The sequence below is a fragment of the Dromiciops gliroides genome, chromosome 5, assembly GCF_019393635.1.
Source record: "Dromiciops gliroides isolate mDroGli1 chromosome 5, mDroGli1.pri, whole genome shotgun sequence".
Classification (NCBI taxonomy): domain Eukaryota; kingdom Metazoa; phylum Chordata; class Mammalia; order Microbiotheria; family Microbiotheriidae; genus Dromiciops; species Dromiciops gliroides.
In genome coordinates, this window is record NC_057865.1 from 302,215,819 (window position 1) to 302,230,942 (window position 15,124).

The following is a 15,124-nucleotide window of genomic DNA, read 5'->3' on the forward strand; positions in this document are numbered from 1 at the left end:
GCCCACTGGCCCAGTGCTTCAGAAAGGAAGGGGGCTTATCATGAGGCTCATCCCCAAATCAGTCTTTCAACTCTTTGGAAAGGGCCTAGAATTTCAGCCTTCCTGGGCCCCTCTTCTAGCCCAGCCCTGAACCAAAATGCCCTCTGCTTGGAGGCCTGCCCTCAGGGGAGTCTCCATACAGTCTGAGGCAGCAGGTGTCCTCTTATTAGGCCTTCGGGGCCTTTCTTGCTCTTTCTACCTGTTGCCCCTCCCTCATGGGGTCTACATGTCAGCCCTTCAGAACCTTTAAGAGAGCTGGGGCATCTTTCCCTAGTCTTCTGTGTGGTGTGAAATCAAAGCCTGTCCCCACCCTGCAGACTGCCCCTAGGGCACTTCCCCAGGGTGGTGCTGCCCAACAGAGACCACATGGGCTTTCTCAGCTCCTGTCCAGCTTGCAAGTCTGTGAGGCCCCACAGCCGGTCTGCTCCAGCCAGCCCAATTTACCACTGGGGTTAGAAAGGCAAAGAAGCTTGGGAAGCTTCTCTTCTGGGGAAGACCTGCATGACCTAAAGACAGGGGAGAGCTGCGTGGTGTTTTTGCATAATGAGCATGAGATAATTTCACTGGGGGGGGGGGCAGGGGAGGCATTTGATCTGAGCTGTTAAGGGAAACTGGCAGACTTACAGGGTGGGAGTAAAGATAGGATGCCTTCTGGGCACAGAGGTGGGAGGTAGAGTCTCCTATGTGAGTGGCAGCAGAAAGGCCAAAGTGTTCAGGAAGGGGGTCATGTAGAACAAAGCTAGAAAGGTGATCTGGTGCCAGGCTGTAAAGGGCTTTCAATGCCAGTCAGAGGAGCTTGTATTGAGGAAATACTTGTGGACTGACTGACTTCAGAGGTAAAAAGGAGCCACAAGAGTTAATTGAGCAAAGGAGTGACATGACCAGACTTGGGAAAACCACTTTGACAGTTGTATGAAGGATAGGTTGAAGAGGGGAGACCAAGAGAGGACACTGCAGCTGTCCATGCAGCCTGGGTGAGGAGACAGAAAGCGGCAGAGGCAAGAGGTGTGGAAAATGGTCACCTGCGTGGTTCCAGATGTCTGTATATTGGTCTTAGGTTGTTTCCAGCTTTGGGGGATGAGCTGTAATGCTGCTATGAACATCTCGGTGTGGCATCATCTGCACTCTGAGTAAACCTGTGTCCCGTGCCAAGTCATTGTTAACAAGGCCAAAGACCCTCAGCACGTGCCATTGGAGTCCTCTCTGCAGATCCATAGCACTATAGGATCATATGTTCGAGTCAGAAGGAGCCTAAGTGTTCCATCAAGCCGCCTCATTTGACAGAAAAGGAAACTGGGGTGCACAGAGAACTAAATGGTTTGGGCAGGGGCACACAAACCAGCAAGTGTCTGAGGCAGGATCTGAATTCAGGTCTTCCTAATTCTAGGCCCAGGGCCACATCTCTTCTGTCATGCCAACTTAGAAACATTCATGACTACTCTGGACTTCATTATTCAGTCAGTTCTAAATTTCCCAATTGTACTTTCATCTAGCCCATAGATGTGCATCTTTTCCATGACTTCAGCAAAGGCTTTGCCAAAATCTAGGGGAACTGTGTATAGCAGTCTTCTGATCTGCCCTTGTAGTTATCAGCAAAAGAAGACGTCGGGATAGTGTGCCAGGTCCTTTGTCATATCTGTCAAGCAGCGTTACCACAGAGAGCTCTGCTATGAGTGCTGGAGTATCGTTTGCTCCTTTATTTTTTATTTATTTATTTATTTTTTGCAGGGCAATGGAGGTTAAGTGACTTACCCAGGGTCACACAGGTAGTGTCAAGTGTCTGAGGTCGGATTTGAACTCAGGTACTCCTGAATCCAGGGCCAGTGCTCCATCCACTGTGCCACCTAGCTGTCCCCTGCTCCTTTATTTTTGACTTGGATCGTCCCTGAGTCAGAGAGTTTGGTCCCTCTTGGAGAATTTCAAACTGGTATCAAGATGGCAGAACCATTCTACAGCTCTGCCCCCAGGACCTCAGTCTCCCCAGGTTTCCCTTCTCCTTTCTCAGTCATCCTGGCCAACTCACTGGGGTGAGCGTGAGACTTGAGTTGTTGTCATGTGATTTCTTAAATTCTTAGTGACTAGGGGCATCCTTTCATATGGTCAGTCATATATATGGTGTGCATTTCTTTTGGAAATTGTTCATATCCTTTGGCCATGCACCTACTAGAGGATTGTTCTTGGTTGGTTTGGTTTTTTTACATGTATATGTGTGTTGGGGAAGGGGTAGATTGATCAGCGATTTTTAATGCAAATCTATTCCCCATGCCATGGTTTCTCTTCTTTTGTCTTCATGTATTTTATTCATACCAAAGCCTTCTCATTTTACATTATTGAGATGGTCTGTTTTGTCTTTGATAACCTTGGTGCCTTGATGAACTGACCAGGGTAGACACAACAGACCTCATAGCTCCCTTGTTTTGGAGGAGCTCAGGAAATTTCAGTTATTTTTAGACAAAAAAATGGAGCATTTATTTGACATACAAAGTCCTTCATGGTCTGGCTCTAGCCTTTCTCTCCCCTTGATGCAATCTTCTGTTCTAGTAAAAGTGGCCTCCTTGCTCTTTGCTGCACACAAGGTTATGTCGCCTGTCTGTGATTTTCTACTGTGAGGGCCAAAATTTGATATATGGAACATATTAGGATGACACCTTAATATTGGGGTCCCAGAAATATGAGGGACTCTTTTAGGTTTAATTTCCCCTTTGAACTTTCCTTTTTATATATTCCTCCCAGGCCAATAAGAAAAGGAGCCTCTGAGCTTTAGTTTATAAAGGATCAGGTTTTATTACTTGGGAATTAATTAAACCACAAAGGTGAAACCAGTTAAGGAAATAAGGAAGTAGAAATACAAATAGATAGTCTTACCTCTAAAGCTTAGTTCATGAAATCCCAGGGTGTTCCCAATTAAGCTAGTTCAAAGGAATTTAGGGTTTTCCATAAGTGACTCACTGACCCCAGGGTCAGTTTGCATTTTTCCAGCACCATGCTGAGACCCAGACCGCTAACACAATGCCACCACGCCGAGCACCACCAGACTGACTGCCAGGCCGAAAAGCGCAAACTCCTTGAACACACCTCGCCTCCCGGAAGTTCCCTCCCTTCCAGTCGCTTCCGTTTTTTCATCCCACAAAAGGAGAGGTCCTTCTCAGTAGCATACCTAATCTCAGGGTGGGCCAGGTGTGGCCCCTTCCAAATGATTCAGCTAAAACTTTTGATATTAATCTTTACCACAAATAATTTTTACCACACTACACATCCAGATGTGTGCATTTTTCCCAATCTAGAATATAAGCATGTCTTTCAAACAGAAGTTCCTTGAGGGCAGGCAGGGTGACTTCATTTTTCATGGTTAAGTCCAGTTGGACAATGGCAGCAATTTTTTTTTTTTTTTGGGCTGGGCAATGAGGGTTAAGTGACTTGCCCAGGGTCACACAACTAGTAAGTGTCAAGTATCTGGAGCTGGATATGAACTCAGGTCCTCCTGAATCCAGGGCCAGTGCTTTATCCACTGTGCCACCAAGCTACCCCCTTTTTTTGTTTTGTTTTGACACCAATCTTGATATTCTTGATACATGTGCTATTCTTGGGCAGCAGATTTTATCAGTGATGCTGAATGCAAGTGGTTTCTAGGTTGTGCTGTTTCTCTGATTGTCTTCATTGCTTCATCCTGAGACAATCGGTCTCTTTGACTGTCAGTCTCATTGAGGAGGCTCTTTCTCACATGAACTCTTGCCCACCCATCATGTCCTAATGATCTTGTCCTTTGGAGACCAAGCTCAGGGTCTCCAATCAGTTTCCTCTTATTAGCTTCAGTCCAGCTTTGTAGTCTGTCATTGCCATTTGGGACCCCGACTCTCTCATCTGCCTGGTGAGTTTTCCCTTTGGGTTTCATGTCACCCGAACATTGCATCATTCTGCTTTTCTCCAAGCCATTCATAAAAATGCTCAATAGCACAAGGGTAGGGATAAGTCTCTGAAACACTGCTTGACCTTGGTCCAGCCTCGACTCTTCTTGGGCTCATCCCACCAGTTCTAAATCTGCCTAACTGTACCATCTATACTGTTTCTCCCCATCTTGTCCAGTTGATGTCTCTGGTCTGTGTTCTCCTGATTCACCATTTTAATTACCTTGTCAGGAATAAAGATGAGGTTATTCTGGCAGGAGGTATTCTTTCTTTCTTTCTTTCTTTCTTTCTTTTTGGTGGGGCAATGAGGGTTAAGTGACTTGCCCAGGGTCACACAGCTAATAAGTGTCAAGGGTCTGAGGCCACATTTGAACTCAGGTCCTCCTGACTCCAGGGCCAATGCTTTAACTACTGTGCCACCTAGCTGCCAGGAGATATTCTTGATGAAGCCACTCTGGCTTTCCTCTTCTAGATGGTCACAAACCTTCCCTTGAACAATGAATTCTGGAATTGGCCAGGAAGCCAGGTCAAGCCCAGCAGTCTAGAGGATTACATGAGATGAACAGCAAGGTGCCTTCTAGTTCTGACATTCTTTGAATCTAAATAAGTGACTGAAAACTCAGCTCCTTAGAGAAACTTTGCTGTTTCTTCAAGTTAGGTCTCATAATTATTTTAAGAATCTCAATAAGGGGCAGCTAGGTAATGCAGTGAATAAAGCACCAGCCCTGGATTCAGGAAGACCTGAGTTCAAATCTGGCCTCAAACACTTGACACTTACTAGCTGTGTGACCCTGGGCAAGTCATATAACCCCCATTGCCCCACCCCACCCCCCAAAAAATCACAAAGGGTTACACCACCATGGGCCACATTTAGGCTGCTTGTGGATACACGGCAGTGTAATGAGTGATTGGTTACAAGGCCAGCTTTGGAATGTGAACGTTCTGGGTTCAATGCGAGCCCTGGACTTTGGTGCCCCAGAAAGTTACAGAGGAGATGCTGGTGGGCATCTGGGGAAAGACCTTCCCTACCCAGGAGTTCCAGTGGAGCACCTGCGAGACCAGGCACAGCCCCCGCCCCTGACACCGCCCCTGATAAAGTCTTGTTGATTTACCGATTTGGGAGACCCAGAATCTCGGGCTGCAATCTCTCCCCTCAGGCCTGGGTGAGGATCGTGTGGAGGGGGCTGGTGAGAAGATGGAACCCTGGACTAAGGCCTTTTCTCCATGCAGGTGGAAGAAAGCTGCCTGCAAGTTGTGGACGAGCTCATGGCTCAGCGGCAGCAGCTGAAGGACGTGTGTGTCACCCAGAACACAGACATTGAACAGCTGCAGGGCCAGGTGGAGGAAGCACGCAAGAAGCTTTTGGCCGTCAGTAGGTAATTGCTGGCTCAGCTTGACAAGATGGGGTGTGGACACTTCAGAACAGCAGGGACTGCTTCTTCTTCATTGTCTGCTCCCCATCATTTTATGTCAGTCATGAAGGAAGAAAGGGAAGAAGCATTTATATAGCACCTACTGTGTGCCAGGCACTGGGTTAAGTGCATTAGGGTTACAGAACCCTTGACTTCTTACCAAGAGTCTCAGGATTGGGGAGTGGGGAGGGGTCCCACCAGCCATGTGATATGAGCTGTACCCACTATCACATGACCTGACAAATAGTGATCTACCTTCTGCTTGAAGGCCTCCAAGGAGGGAGAACCATGCCCTCCTGAGCTAGCACGTGCTTCCTGGGCCAAGTCAACAAGCCTTCACCAAGCATCTCTCGTGTGCCAAGCCCTGGAGACACAGACAGGGAAAAACCAGTCCTTGCCCTCAAGGAGCTCCCAGTCTAATGGGGAGAGGAGAGGCAGACGGCTCTCCAACAGAGCTGACTGCGAGATGAATTGGGGGCTATCTCAGGCACTGTGGTTACGGAGGATTCGGAAGGGGTTCTCACAGACAGTGGGGCTTTAGCTGAGCTCTGGAGGAAGCCAAGGGGCGGAGATGAAGAAGAGGAGGCAGAGCATTCCAGGCACCCAGGACAGGCGGGGAAAGTGCCTGCAGTCAGGAGAGAGGGAGTGACCTATTTGAGTGCATACAGACCCTGGCAAAGTAGGAGGAGGTCAGCTTAGGAAGGGCTTTGGTGTCTGATGCTGGTGGTGACAGGCAGCCACAGGCACTGTTTGAATGGAGGGGTGACATGGGCAGGCCTACACTTGGGGAAGATGGGTGTGAGTGCCTAGTGCAGGAAGGACTGGAGCCGGGAGAGACCCGAGGCCAGCAAACCCCCACTGGCTACTGCAAAGAGGCCAGGCAGGGGCCGAAGGCCTGAACCTTCGAGGAGGAGAGGGGGCATGGAGGAGAGACCATGAGAGGAGAATGGATGGGGCAGATGAAGATGACCCTGCATCCAGGGTGAGCCAGAGTGACGGAGGACGGGGTGCTTTCCACATCAGTAAGAAAAGAAGAGGTGTGGAGGGATTGGGGAAGATAATGACTTCCCCATATCAGTCTCAGACTCATGAGGATGCTGGCCAAGATGACTGCCTGAAAAGAGACAAGTGGCCAGCTGTCACATCCATACATTAGAGATGTTTGGAAGGGGGTGCAGCAGGCTTTGAGGACGGTTTGGGAGCTGAGGATTGAGGGGGCAGGGTCCTCAATAGTAAGAGAGAATTCAGAGGAGGCCACGGGTGAGGAAGAGATAGGGAGCTGTGTTTTGGACGTGTTAAGTATGAGATGTCTGTGGGGTATCCAGTTTGGGAAGTCCAGTAGGCAGGGTAGGACATAAATTAGGGCTGGATAAATAGATATGAGAACATTGTGCAGAGTTGGTTATTGCAACCACTGGGGTTGAGGAGAGGTCCAAGTGAAATAATACAGAGGATGATGAGAAGAGCAGCAAGGTCTGATGAGGTCAAGTCCAGAGCATGGAATGTGGTCATGGCCGCCTCCCATGCAGCCCGGCCCGAGCCAGGCATCTCTGGCATCGGAGGAGGGGCCGACTTGTTCTTCATGCCCAACCGTCGCCCTTGTGTGTGCATGCATACACGCGTGCACACTGTGCCTTTTACAGGGAGGTGGGCAAGATGCAGAAGGAGACGGCAGCCATCCAGACAGCCCTGGAGCAGCAGCGGCTGGAGAGGCACAACATCCTGCTGACCTGCAAGGTCCAAGACGTCGATGTCGTGCTTTTGTCAGGCTCCCTGGACGAGATCATCCATGTGGTGGTATGCCGGCCAGGACGGGCACCATAAGGGCTGCGTGACTCCAGTCCCTGCTCCCTTCCCAAAAGGCTGGGAGTTAGACTCTGTGGTCAGCCCACGTTGGGCCAGGGTCCCCAAGGTGCGGCCCTCTGCCCTTGACTCCTCCCGAGATTTGGCTCCTGGGCTTTCGCTGTGGGTGCTCCTGAGCCTTTGTTTGCTCATCTGCCACACAGGCCCAATAGGAGAACCGCCTTCCTTCCAGAGTGGCTTTAAAGAGGCAGCTCGAGCAAATCCAGCCTCAGATACAAAGCACTTTGCCCCTGCCCACCTCAGTCTTCTCGCCTGTAAAGTGGGAATCGTAACAGTAGCAACCGCCTCCCAGGGCTGTTGTGAGGATGACGCGAGATCTTTGTGAGTGCGTGCCCTCTAAGCACACACTCTTGGGGTTTCTAGACAACCTCAGCCTTTTGGGGGTGCCTGTTGTTAGAGGAGACCTCCACGGTCCTCTGGGAGGCCGCAGCAAGTCTAGCAGCATGGGCCACGTAATTAGATCCACAGATCCCCTGGAGATGCCCTCTTCTGTGTTTCAGGTGGGCACAGAAGCCGAGAGCACGCAGAGCGCTGTCGCCATCTACGAGCAAGAAGCAGCCCTGCAGATAGACTACAGCAGCCTCCAAGAGGGCCTGAAGGTGACTCAGGCTGCGAGCGCAGGGGGGGGGGGGGGGCGCGGGGTGCGGATGCTGGACAGCTGTGCCCACCCGAGGCATCCTCTGTTGGCCCCGCAGGGTCTGCAGTCTGATAAGGAGATCAAGGCACAGTTGGGGCTCCTTCAGCAGCAGCTGGCCACACAAGAAGACGTTTTACTGAAGACCACCGCCCCTAACCTACGGGCCCTGCAGAACCTGCAGACAGTCCGCGACAAGTTCCAAGAGTCCATAGATGGTGAGGCGGGGTCTTCCTCCTCACCCGTCAGGGGATGGCCCCTTAGTTTCTGGGTCAGCCACCTCTTAGAGCCAATGACCTAATTGGAGAAAAACTCTCTTCCCTTGGGTGGCCGAGCCGGTCAGTGTTAGGGATAACCTGGAGGAGACCATCCCTAGAGTCCCCGCATGTCCCAGCCCTGGTGGAAGAGGTGACTCCTAGACTAAAATTAGCTTGGGTGCAGGGAGGAGTCTGAGCGACCCCAGCGCTCGTAACACGTAGGCGAGAAGCCACCCTGGGGCGGCCCGGCCAGGGCCAGAGTCAGGGGTGCCCCTTCATTCTCTCTTAGCTTTTGAGGCCAGCAGAAAAGAAGCCAGAATCTGCAGGCAAGAGTTTGAGCAGGTGAAGAAACGGAGATACGACCTTTTCAGCCAGTGCTTTGAGCACGTCTCGGTGTCCATTGATCAGATATACAAGAAGCTTTGCAGAAACAACAGTGCCCAGGTATGTGTGCACACAGACGGGCTTCTAGCCTTGCCCCATCCTACCCCCTCTGCTGCCTCATCATCCGGCATAAGTAATGACTACCTACCATCGGGCATCAAGATACATCTGCTCTGCATGTGTGGCATGGAGGTCTGGACGTCCTGTCTCCACTGCTGCCCCCTGTGGCCTTCCTGCCTCTATTTATAAAATGAGGGAGGGCATCTTCCAGCTCTGACTGAATGCCTCCTAAGGTTCCTTCCTTGTGGAATTTTGTGAATTCATATAAACTTGTCCCACATTTTTCTGAGGGAGGCATCCATTTCTGCCCTAGCCCCTCAGGAGAGAGAGCAGATATGAGGGCCACCCCCCCCCCCCCGGAGTGGGAAGGTAGTGCTCAACTCGATGTGATTCCCTGTAATCCAGTGAGCTTGGCCGAGGAGGAGACACCAGGGCTGGTCTCTAGCCTTGTGATGGCCAGCCTATGATGGGGCTTAGTGAGCCACCAGGGAGGACCGTAACGCAGCAGGACAGAGGCCGTGATGGGCAGCGGTCATCAGAGATGCTCGGGCCGCACCTTAGAGGTCAGCTAGGGCCTCTTCGAGCAGAAGAACCTTTCCAGTGTGCATCTTACTCATTTGTGAAGCGAGCAAGTTGGCCAGAGAAGGTTGGCTTTCGTCCAAATCTGAAAGTCTGAGTCCAAGTCCATTCATTTGTTCCTTTCTACACAATTTTGTTGTCTCCCTTCTACTACCCCACCAGTTACACAGAACGCAAACCTAGCCAGGCACACACCCAGTCCCCCAGTGCCATCCCTGTCTGGGATGAGGTAGGTGGCTGCTTTGTCCTTAGTGTTTCTCGGCCTTTCGGGGTTGACCTGTCTACGGTGCCGTGGGCTTCCTCAGGTGTTCTCCTCTGAAACTGTCTGTTCCATCATTTCTTAAGCACAGCAACATTCCTCAACATTCTCTACCCCCATGCACGTAGCCATTGCCCCATCAGTGGCCAAGTCAAGTCAGCAAGCCTGTGTGAAGGGCCTGCTCTGTGCCAGGCATGAGGCGAAGGACTGAGGACACGATGAAAGGCAAAGATAGTCCTTGCCCTCAGCTAGGGAAGCTTGTCATTGTTGTTCAGCCAGTCATGTCCGACTCTTCTTTTTTTTTTTTTGGCGGGGCAATGGGGGTTAAGTGACTTGCCCAGGGTCACACAGCTAGTAAGTGTCAAGTGTCTGAGGCCGGATTTGAACTCAGGTCCTCCTGACTCCAGGGCCGGTGCTTTATCCACTGCGCCGCCTACCTGCCCCATGTCCGACTCTCCTTGACCCATCGCACGCCGGGCTCTTCCGTCCTCCACTGTCTCTGGAAGTCCATCCAAGTTCATATTCATCACTTCCCTGACACAATCTCCCTCAAACTCTGCCCTCCGCTTTTCCTTTTGCCTTTAGTCTTTCACAAATCAAGGTCTTTCCGAGTGAGTCTCATCTTCTCATGTGGCCAAAGTATTTAAGATTCACCTTCAGTATTTGACCTTCCAGTGAATATGTTGTTGTTTAGTCACTTTTCAATTGTGTACAACTCTTTGTGAACCCATTTGGAGTTTTCTTGGCAAAGATACTGGAATGGTTTGCCATTTCCTTCTCAAGCCCATTTTACAGATAAGGAAACTGAGGCAAAGAGGGTTAAGTGACTTGCCCAGGTTCACACAGCTAGTGAGTGTCTAAGGCTGGATTTAAACTCTGGTCTTCCTTACTCAACACCCAGTGCTCTATCCACTGCTCCACCTAGCTGCCCCTTCCAGTGAATAGTCTGAATTAATTTAAGTATTGACTAATTTGCTCTCCTTTCTGTAGAAGGGACTCTCAAAAGTCTTCTCTAGCACCAGAATTTGTAAGCATCGATTCTGCAGCCCTTAGCTTTCCTTATTGTTTACCTCTCACAGCCATACGTCGTTAATAGAAAAGACACAGCTTTAACCATACTTGGTCAGCAAGGTGGTGTCTCTGCTTCTTATTCCACTGTCCACATTTGCCACGGCTTTCCTTCCAAGGCCCAAGCACCTTTTAATTTCGTGGCAGGGATCTTGAAGCCCAAGAGTATGCCAGTCTGATGCTTCTGCTTCTCCTGTTTGCCAGGAAGTGAGGGGACCAGTTACCCAGCTCTAAGGGTCTGCTTTATGTTATGCTGCAAGCCGCCTTTTACCCTCTCCTCTTTCACCCTCTTCACTTTCTGCCATCAGGGTGGTACCATCTGCTCATTTGACTGTTGGTGTTTCTCCCAGCAACCTTAATTCCAACTTTTGATTCACCCAGCCTGGCATTTCGCATGATGTACCCTGCATCTAAGCTAAATAAATAACAATATACAGCCTTGTCACACTCCTTTTCCAATCTTAAACCAATCAGTTGTGGGACAGCTAGGTGGCTCAGTGGATTGAGCACCAGCCCTGGAGTCAGGAGGACCTGAGTTCAAATCTGGCCTCAGACACTTGACGCTAGCTGTGTGACCCTGGGCAAGTCACTTAACCCCAATCACCTTAAACATCCAGGGCCAACTCCAATCATCCCGGTATCTGTCTTGCCACTGGACCTAGGTGGCTCTGGAGAAGATGGTGAGGCTGGTGACCTCACACAGCCCTCCCTAAAATCCAATTCAGTGCATGACATCATCCCATGTCATGGACCTCTTGGAGAAGGAAGGACAAACAACAATCACTTGCTCTGTGTCTGGTTCTAATTGTTGCTTCACGGTCCACATGTGGGTTCCCCACGAGACAAGTCGGTGATCTGGCACTCCCATCTCTCTGAGGACTTGATGTATTTTGTGACCCACAAAGCAAAGGCCTTAGTGTGGTCAACCAAGCCGAAGTAGATGTTTTCCTGCCAGTCCCTCGCTCCGTCATCCAGCAAATGTTGGCCATCTGGTCTCTTGTTCCTCTGCCTCAGAGAGCCAGCCGGCTTTCTTGGTTCTCATGTTGCTGAAAGCCCGGCCTTGCCGGTTTTCAGACACTTCTCATCCTCTGGTTCCTTCCTTGTTCACAGATGTGCCCAGATCTCTCTCACCCTTAAATCTCTCTCACTGCTGCCCTCCACGCCAGCTGTGGCCCTCTGTTGCTCAACCCTCCCACAGCCAGATTCTCAGAACGGATGACGACCTGCTCCCTCAGAGGCTGCCCGACCTCTCCTCCCAGACCTCGGCAGCAGGGGGCAGCCTTGATGTCCTCCCACTAACCAGAGCTCTGCCCTGGGCCTCCTTCTCCTGCTCCCTGTGCCCTTTCCTTGGGGATCACCTCTGTCTGTGAGGAGGACTCGGAGAGCTATTTGTACGGCCCTCCCCTCTCTCCTGCCCTCCATCTCCCATCTCAGCCTTGATGTCCCGTAGTCATCATAACCTCGACAGATCCAAAGCAGAATCCATTCTCTTTCCCCCAAACCCTCCCCTGCTACCATCCTTCCAGTGACCTGGACACCTCCCCATCTCTCACCCCCAATGTCCAGTACGGTGCCAAAGCCTGTCAACAATGGCTGGGGGGAGACTCTGCCTGCCCCCCACCCTGAGGTCTCCCCACGCAGTCACCAAAGCGTAGGACTGGCCGTGTGTCCCTCCCCACTCAGACTCCTGGGAATGGCCAGAATCAAATGTAAAATCCTCTGGCCTCCTTGGCTCTTCTTGGGTCCAGTGACGTGAACAGGACACTCCATCTCCCCGCACCACAAATGGCACCGGCTGGAACGTTCTCCCTCATCACCTCCACATCCCGACTTCCCTGGCATCCTGAAGAAGCCTTTCTGTCCCCTGTAGTCCCAGTGCCTCCCCAAGGAGATTCTTTCCACTTGATCCTGCTTCTCTCTGGTTTGTACCAAGTGGTTTGCCATAGTCCGTGTCCCCGTGAGACAGATTGTGAGCCCCTTGAGGATAGGGACTGGTGCTGCCCATTCTTGGAATTCCCAATGCTTAGCACACTGCTCAGGACACAGTAAGCACTTCTTGACTATCTTCTCCTCCCTGACTCCTTGACTGGTCTCTCTCCCTCTCGATTCTCCTCCTCCCCACCCAGTCTTTGCGCCTTTCTCGTGTCCTTCTACCCCTCACACTGTGCATGGGACTGTCCTCATCCCTAGCCCCATTTCACCGTCTGCCTGGAGGGCCGTGGGCTCTGGCCCACCGCCAGGCTTTAGAATGTGGCGGTTGTTAATGCCACTCCCTCTTGGCTGCACGGGCACACTGTGGTTTGGAAACAGTGTCCCTTCACGTGGGTCCACGAGATCAGAGAAGCCCAGGACAGCGTATGGCAGGTACTGACCCTGGCCTGGGGCGTGCGGGGAAAGCTTGGGCCTGGCTGGGCTGGCAGAGAGGGCGACAAGGGAAGACGTGTTCATTCAAACAATCGTTTCAGGCATTTCTCAGCCCAGAGAACCCAGAAGAGCCTTATCTGGAGGGCATCAGCTACAACTGTGTGGCGCCAGGGAAGCGCTTCATGCCCATGGACAACCTGTCGGGGGGAGAGAAGTGTGTGGCAGCGCTGGCGCTCCTGTTTGCCGTGCACAGGTGAGTGCATGGCCGCCTAGCTCAGGTGGAGAGGACGGTGCCGAGTTGTCCGCTTTCATGGCCACTCCTGCAATCACAACTGCTCGGCTGAGAGCGCTTGGCAAACCTGGGCATGACCAGCCCTTTTCTACAGGGAGGGAAACTGAGGCACAGAGTTGAAGGCCAATATCACGGAAGGGGAAGATGTGGGACTTAAGTCTGGGTCCCCCACCTCTCTCCACTATGTGATGTGACACTGCCCCTGAGCCCACCCACCCTGCCTTCCCCCTCCTCAGTTAAGTGGTCCTCAGCATCCCTAGGAGCTATCAGGGAGGCAGCATTTATTAAGGGCCAGGCCCTGTGCTAAAGAGCTGGGCACAGGCAGGAGGCCAAGGGCAGGCCCTGCCCAGGGGGGGTGCTCTCCTCCTGTTATAATTAGATGAAACTTGCTTTGGGTCCTCTGTGCTCCCAAGGGCTGGAGGAAAGCTCTGGGTCCAGGTGCCTGGGCCCTAAGTAGGGCCCACAATCAGCCTTTCTGTCCCCCTCCCCTTCTCTCTGGCCCCCTGCCTCCATGCACTCCGGGCACTCGTGACAGATGGGACACGGATCATGATGGATCACGACCCCAGGGGAGGTCCAGGTGATTCCTGGTGGTGGTGTCCAAATTTCCCATAAAACGCCCCAGCAGCAAGGCTCTTAAACAGCACCAAAGGAAGCGTACAGGATGGTGCCAGAATCCCGCAGTGTAGGCCAGAGGCTGCAACCTCATGATGGAGACTCTCAGAGCCTACCCTAAGAGGCGGAAGCTAGGGGGGCTCAGGCCTCCTTAGGCTGCCACGCCTGGCCTCTGCTTTGAGGGGGACTTGCATGTCTGTGCCCCCCCCCATTTAGAACAGGAGGCCTGTGCTTGGGAGGGAGGGGAGGAGCAGGTCAAAACCGTCCTAGAGCTTGGAAACAAACCCAAGGACAAGGACGTCTGAGGCAGCAGGCACTTTGGGGGCAACATTCAGTGGCCAAAACGGGAGAGTCAGAGCTGTAGGACCATCCTTGTCTTTGGAAGCGATAACAAGAGGCCAGAGGGATCTGGACAGACGGCAGCCAAGGTTCCTCAGACCCTCGCTGGGGTCAGAGACTCCGGGGCTAAAGGAGACGGGTCCAGGAGCTTGTCCTTTGAGAGCAGGCCGCAGAGGAGGCAGTGAGGACGGGCCTCAGGGAAGGCTTCCTGGAAGAGGTGTCACTCGAGGGAGGCCCTTATATATCCTAACTTGGCAAGTCTTGCACGCATGTAGCAGGCCCTTGATACATGCTCAGGCTAAATGGAGTCTATCCCTAGGTCTAGCCTTGCCCCTTGAGGTAAGGACTCACTTTTCTTCCAGAGTGGGCACCCTCCCAGTCCAGGAGCTCAAAAATGCCCTTGGGACCTGTGGCTGCACTTGGCACTGAACCTCCCCCACACACCCCCCCCCATGGGGACTGCTTCCTTAGCCCACTGCCCAAGGCCTGTGGGGCAGGGTGGTGGGCGGGGCCCCTCTGTCCACCTGCTGCTCACACCATCCACCTTTCAGCTTTCGCCCGGCACCGTTCTTTGTCCTGGATGAAGTGGATGCGGCCTTGGACAACACAAACATAGGCAAAGTGAGTCCCGGGGGACACTCACTGGGCCTGCTCAGAGACTGAGGCCATGTAGTTCACTTGATCCGAAGGGGGCACTTCTGGGGCCTGGGCTCCTTCACAAGTGGCCCCTGGGCTGGGCCAGAGCCACGCATGTCTGGGAAGCCCACCTCTGCGTCAGCCCCTCCACCTACCATCTCAAAGGGAGGCGTCTGCTAGGGAAGGGGCCGCTACCAGCCAACATGGCTTGTCCCACTTAGAGACACTGGCCCACCCCATGGGGTGCCCCTTCTGAGGGGGTTGTTTGTGCAGGCAGGAATAGCCTTTGTCACCCCCCCACTGCCCAGAGCTCTGAGGGACCTCTTTCCCTAGCCTCACCTTACTTGTCTGTCAAGTGGGGGTGACGCTAGCTGGAAGCCAGCTGGCCAGGCTCAGGACGCAGGCCCAGGCCTGAGGG

General features: G+C 52.4%; 1 protein-coding gene across 1 annotated transcript in view; it reads left to right on the plus strand.

Moving 5' to 3' along the window:
* Nucleotides 1-15,124, plus strand: part of SMC1B (structural maintenance of chromosomes 1B) — a 50,243-nt gene that overhangs the window by 34,015 nt on the left and 1,104 nt on the right. The window contains exons 17-23 of the mRNA XM_043968346.1: nt 5,175-5,320; nt 7,000-7,153; nt 7,720-7,818; nt 7,915-8,071; nt 8,400-8,554; nt 12,926-13,077; nt 14,622-14,691. Coding sequence (XP_043824281.1) covers nt 5,175-5,320; nt 7,000-7,153; nt 7,720-7,818; nt 7,915-8,071; nt 8,400-8,554; nt 12,926-13,077; nt 14,622-14,691 — 933 coding nt within the window. The remainder of the gene's footprint in view (nt 1-5,174; nt 5,321-6,999; nt 7,154-7,719; nt 7,819-7,914; nt 8,072-8,399; nt 8,555-12,925; nt 13,078-14,621; nt 14,692-15,124) is intronic.